Source organism: Protobothrops mucrosquamatus, unplaced genomic scaffold (assembly GCF_001527695.2).
Source record: "Protobothrops mucrosquamatus isolate PMUCROS unplaced genomic scaffold, P.Mucros_1.0 scaffold_273, whole genome shotgun sequence".
In the NCBI taxonomy this organism is placed as follows: Eukaryota; Metazoa; Chordata; class Lepidosauria; order Squamata; family Viperidae; genus Protobothrops; species Protobothrops mucrosquamatus.
This window is the reverse complement of record NW_015386349.1, coordinates 28,946-35,088: the sequence shown is the minus strand read 5'-3', so window position 1 is coordinate 35,088 and position 6,143 is coordinate 28,946. Positions and strand designations below refer to the sequence as shown.

Below are 6,143 nucleotides of genomic sequence, written 5' to 3'. Positions count from 1 at the left end.
AAATGGCTGGAGGTGAAGTGACAAACTAGCCTCTAGAGCAGGGGTAGTCAACCTTGGCTCTTTTATGACTCGTGGACTTCAACTCCCAGAATTCCTGAGCCAGCATACGAGTCATAAAAGAGCCAAGGTTGACTACCCCTGCTCTAGACAGTTGCCACCATTATCCCTTAAAGGCATTGAAAGTTATTCTTAAAGATAAAAGCAACCAGCGACCACTGATTCACGCTGAAGGATTCCTCCTTTTTATGCACCCCCAAGAAGAGATTTTTTTATTGTTCTCTCAGTAGAGAACTTACAATGCAGTGAAGTAGCAGCTGGTGGTGACCCCAAGTTAGGTAACAAAGAAAAGGGGAATAAAAAGGAGGCTGGGTTTTTACCCACTGGCCAGTGGATTGACCTGAGCACTAACCTAAATATATATTAATCCATAGGACGTGGGCGGATCCTGAAGCATTTAGGCAAGTCTAAATCTGGCAAAGCAGAACCTGTTCTGGATCAGGAATCAACTGGTGAGCTGAGCTGAGAAAGACACAGAGATGGAATACTCTAGGAAAAAACAAAAGGTTTATTGCATTTCATGCATCTTTTAAAAACATGCATCGGCTGAATTGTATACGGTCACCCAATAAATTGCATTTGCATGTCCAAATCTCCTGAAGTCATTCCAAAATAGTTTGAGGGCAACTTTAAAGCCTTTAGAAAATAGGTTTTCTGGTTTTTTCCTGTTAATTTCACACTTGGAAGCTGCAGTTAGCAGCACCTGAATTTGGGACATAAAAAAAAAAGAGAGGAATCCCTCTGCCCATTCTCTCTTACACACACACAGACAGACAGTATGTACACATGTACAGGCTAACACGCGTTCAGATTTAATGATAATAATGTGATATGCGCGGTCAGGGGTGAAACAGGATAAAGATCTTCTGATTTCAAATGTAATGGACGGGAGGACAGAAAAGACAAAGAAAAAATCCCGGACCGCGGAGAAAGGAGAAGGCGTTGCCCTGCCTGGCAGAGCCCTCTATAAAATGCTCAACGTGGAACTACTGAGGAACACAGGATTCAAAAATTTTTATATATATATAAAAAAAATACACATATTGCATTGTAGTCAGTTCCTGTGGCATCCTCTCCTCCCAGCCAACATAAGCAGTTGATGTGATGCTGATCACAACATCTTTCTATCAATGAAGACACACGGTGGGGAGGGAATGGATTAGTTAAAGGCTGCTTCTGGGCTTGATCAGTGGAACATTAATCAAGCCGCTACGAATTCCGCCGCATCAGGAAAGCTTCTGGCTGGAGCTGATCAGTCTCCGGTGACCTGTGGCGCCTGTCCATCCGTGGTCTGATTGGTGGACTGGATGAACATGGGTTGGGTGATATCTTGACCGGCAGGCATAGTCACTTGTTGGATCTGGTAGAGTTGCTGGGAGGGAGGAAGCAAAAAGAGACTTGGGAGACTGTTTCTGGTGGATCCTTTCAAGGCGTGGTGTGCACACTACGCCCTCTTAGACAGAGAGACAGCAGTACAATACATTTACACATTGCTAATGATGTCTATAAACATCTTCCATAATAGTCCTCAAGTGGGAAGAACTCACGACTCGAATCGGAATCCCCTGAACTGCCAGGGAGCATCCAAAACAGGAAACTCCATGCTAGCTCTCTCTCTTTTTTTAAAATTAATTTTTAATACAAAAATACAAAAGTAAATAGTAGGAAAGATGATAAGGGGGGGAAAGGGAAGGGGAAAAGTGTAAGGAAAAGAGGCAAAAGAAAGAAAAAGCATTCACTTCCAACTCCCTTTGGTGCAGTAGAATAAGATACGAGACATCAAACCTCAACTTTTTACTGTTCGTAATAGTATAAATCAGCCATTTCTATAACAGCAAACCTATCTAATCAGTAAAATCCAAAATCAAAGTTTCATTTTTTTCCCACCTCAAGCACGAAGTCCAGAAACAGTTTCCAAGTAGAAACAAAAGTAAAATTGTGGGGTTTTTTCCCCTTTAATCAAAGCAGTCAGTTTAGCCATCTCTACTCCAAGCTAATTCTAAGTTAGCAGAATGAATGAATAGGGTGAACATCGTATAATCCACAGAAGAATGCCTTTAGCTTTTTCCTGTCGGTCAACAACCCTCCCAAGAAACTGGCTTCCTTCAGGAGAAATTAACCATGCCAAGCTGCTCCAGCAACCATCCCTTCGCCCAGCCCCAAATGCAAAGACATCTACCTGTCCATCGGTAAACTGGCTGAACTGCTGCTGCCCCTGTTGAACGTCTGTCTGCGCAATCTGGAAAAGACAGGTATGAATGACAATTTGCAATTCTCCGATCAAGAGGGAAATCAGTGCTTAAAATAAATGCAAAAGAGGAACTGCAAAACGTTAGAGACCGCTTGAATCTCTGGCCTGCCCTTTCTCCTGTGAACGCCTTGCAATTTGTGGTTTTCGTTATTTATTTCCCAAAGGAATTAACCTACCCATGGAAATAAAATATCCCTCCAAAGGAGGTTGAAGGCACTGTCAAAAGTAATATTCCCCAGGATAAAAGGATAAAAGGCTTGTGTGTGTGTTGGACCACTAATGTTCTTTTTGCTGGTGCAATTTGAGACAATGCACAAGCCGTTCAGACAGTCCGTTGAGCAACAGGTCTATTTGCAGATATGGCTGTGAACTTTCCCAAATAAATGGCCTTCAATAAACACGGTCTGAAGTTCCATGACTGTAGAAACTGGGTGACAGGGACACAGATATAATTGAAGGCACACCCTTCCTAAGAAAGTAGACTGTCGGTATTTGTTGGGAAAGGCAAAGAGGAAAAAGGGAAGACAGACAGAGAAAAACAATCTGATTTGATACTAATCAAGGCAGATCCCAGGTTGCAGACAATGAAGCATCCAGATCTGAAAGAGGTGAAGGCTACTCTTAGCCAGGATCTAAACAAAAAGTACTGCTTTTAATGAATGCATTTAGCGGTTACTAAAAAAGGTTTTGCAAAGCAGGGGAAATTAGATACGGCGCCTGAACACAAAGAATGGCAACATGAAGGCTGGCAGGTGGCTCAAACAGAAAAGCTGACCGATAACAAAAGCCTGGGGGGGGGGGAGAGAAAGGAACCAAGTTTCACTAAATTTGCAGAAAGCTGAATAAAGTTTCGAAGCAGGAAAGAGATTTCAGCTTCCAGCTTCCAAACCCCAGGCCTTTTAGCATACTACAGGATTATCTCATTTTTTAACATATGTGAGGCGTTTCTTGAGAATAGTGATGTCCAAGTGGGAGAGGGGATGTCAAAAAAGTCAAGGTGGTAACTGCATCTCCATTTTTGGACACCCCACATAGATGCCCCTGAAACAGAGTGTTTACAAAAACAAAAGGTGATTTGTATTTTTCACAGCTAAGCAAACATCAACGTGTCTGGGCAGATTTACGACAGTAGCTCTGAGCCATATTTTTTTTTTTGGTCCTGTTCCATATGCAAAGGAGAGGGGCTAATACAACTTCTCCAAATAACTGAGGTTTTCTTTTTTAAAAAAAATGGGTGGGGTGGGGGGGAATAGTCAGCAAAATTCAAGATCAGAACCTCCCGCCACTCCTGATTTCAGTGGTTATATATATCTGGAGAAATCCATTCCTTTCTCAAAAGGTCAGGGGTATTTCAACAGCTCTTCTCAAGAAACCTGGGAGGTCAGCTGGTACCTGCTGCGTGTTGGCTGCAAGCGTCTGGATCTGGCCCTGGACCACCTGGGTTCCAGACACAGGCTGAGCTAAGCGGATATACTGTAGCTGGCCAGCGTTAAGTTGGACCTAGAAACAGCAGGAGGGAGAAAGAGGACACAAAATTGGTCACCAGAGATGCACGGAGAGATTATACAGGAAGATGACATAGTTAAGACCAAAGATGTAACCATAAACATATGTGCTTGGGGTAGGAAAGTGTTTCTTCCTGCTATCTTAGCTTCTGGTTTTCTTTTACGGCAGCTGTAAGTATAAATCTAAATTAACTTGATGCTCTAGGGCCGTGGCGGCGAACCTATGGCATGGGTGCCAGAGGCGGCACTCAGAGCCCTCTCTGTGGGCACGCACACCGTCACCCCAGTCCTAGGCCTTCAGCTGGGTTTTATGAAACCCTTTCGCTTTAAACCTCCGCCGCCGTGTGCAAAAAAAAAAAGTTCAACCAATCAATCAATTTCAACTTCTCACGGGAAAAAAAAGAGATCTCGCAAAGTTGGAATTGACTGATTGAACTTTTCAATTCCCACCCAGTCTGCCGTTAACACCGCAGCCACGCCCACCCAATGGGCCACACCCACCCAATGGGCCACACCCACCCGGCACCCGACGGTACATAAGTGGGTTTTGGGTTGCAGTTTGGGCACTCGGTCTCTAAAAGGTTCGCCACCACGGCCCTAGGGTCACACCTTTCATTTTTATTTCTATAATCTACTGTACATTTTTGCGGTTCATCAAAACCATAAATCACAACTTCCAACAGTGTAAAGACTTTGGGATGAAATTAAGTGGAAACTTGAATGAAGGACTCCCACGGTGTACGTATCCACACTTCTTTTTCAAACATGAAAAATAATTCAATGATTAATGCACATCCTGCCCCATCATGACATTTCACACCCCCCCAGAATTGTGCCACCAAAATACGATGTCTAATCGCTGATTTTCAGCGACATAATGACGTTAAAAAAAAGAAAAGGTAACAATGGTATTTTAAAAAGTGAAGATGGAGGCATTAAATCTGGTGTATGCTTAAGGCAATGATTTTGATGCCAGGAATCTCAAACTATCCCCTTTGGTGATGTTATGGTGTGACTGTTGGATCTCTCAGGTCCTTTAAAAAGTGCAGCATCCCCCCCAAAAATGCTTGCTTGGCTCTGTTTTAGAACAACCTCACTACATTTAGAGATAGTTAACCTCCTGCCCGCCCTGCTGTATTTATACAAAACACAATTATATTGTGCTCAGGACAGCATCTTTTAATCAAGGAACAGGTGGGGAAGATCTTTTAGACAATCTGTCATTGATGCTCCAAATCTCCTCGAGCAGAAATTACAGCCTTTTGGACCTTGTCCCTCCACTGATTTCTCTTAACATGTGGGATTTTTTTCTCTCCCCAAATAACCAGTCCCTGAAGGCAAAGGGCAGCCCACCCCTGTTGCAAATACATACTTTCTGCAAGCAAAAGCTCCTTTACAGCTGTCTTTCTGCAGGAGGCTGAACTATGCCTGCAGGGAGAAAAAACTGTTTGCAAGCAGAGAGAGAGAGGCCCTGGTTAGACTTTAACTAGAATAACTAACTTAAAATGGACAACGCAGACATTAAGGGCTTAGACTTACTGCTCTGGTGCACACCACCGTAGAACGTCTGTCTGGGAAACCACTTGTTAAAGATAAGAGTGGAAAAGCTGGAAGGGTCAGTTTGGAGAGAGACCTTCAGAACCGGCCCGATTGTGAAAATAAGCATGGAATGTTTTGCAAGTATCTGTGCGGCCCTGGTGATTGTGCGACTTTAAAATGTTAACTCAGACTAATACCACTTTACAAGGCCTTGGTAAGGCCACACTTGGAATACTGCATCCAGTTTTGGTCACCACGATGTAAAAAAGATGCTGAGACTCTAGAAAGAGTACAGAGAAGAGCAACAAAGATGATCAGGGGACTGGAGGCTAAAACATATAAGGAACAGTTGCTGGAATTGGGGATGTCTAGTTTAATGAAGAGAAGGACGAGGGGGGACATGATAGCAGTCTCCCAGTATCTCAGGGGCTGCCCCAAAGAAGAGGGAGTCAAGCTATTCTCCAAAGCGCCTGAAGGCAGGACAAGAAGCAACGGGTGGAAACTAACCAAGAAGAGAAGCAACCTAGAACTAAGGAGAAACTTCCTGGCAGTGAGAACAATTAACCAGTGGAACAACCTGCCTCCAGGAGCGGTGAATGCTCCAACACTGGAAGTTTTTAAGAAGAAACTGGACAGCCATTTGTCCGAAATGGTGTAGGGTTTCCTGCCTGAGCAGGGGGTTGGACTCGATGACCTCCAAGGTCCCTTCCAACTTTATTATTATTATTATTATTATTATTATTATTATTATTATTATTATTATTATTATTATTATTATTATTATTATTATT

At 43.2% G+C, this 6,143-nt stretch overlaps 1 protein-coding gene across 1 annotated transcript in view; it reads right to left on the bottom strand.

Moving 5' to 3' along the window:
• Positions 1-542: 542 nt before the first annotated feature.
• The window catches only part of NFYC (nuclear transcription factor Y subunit gamma), a gene marked incomplete at its 5' end in the record, with an annotated part of 34,379 nt that continues 28,778 nt past the window's right edge, over positions 543-6,143 (bottom strand). Inside the window, 3 exons of the mRNA XM_015831682.1 lie at positions 543-1,429; positions 2,237-2,296; positions 3,701-3,808. Of these exons, the coding sequence (XP_015687168.1) occupies positions 1,310-1,429; positions 2,237-2,296; positions 3,701-3,808 (288 nt within the window). The remainder of the gene's footprint in view (positions 1,430-2,236; positions 2,297-3,700; positions 3,809-6,143) is intronic.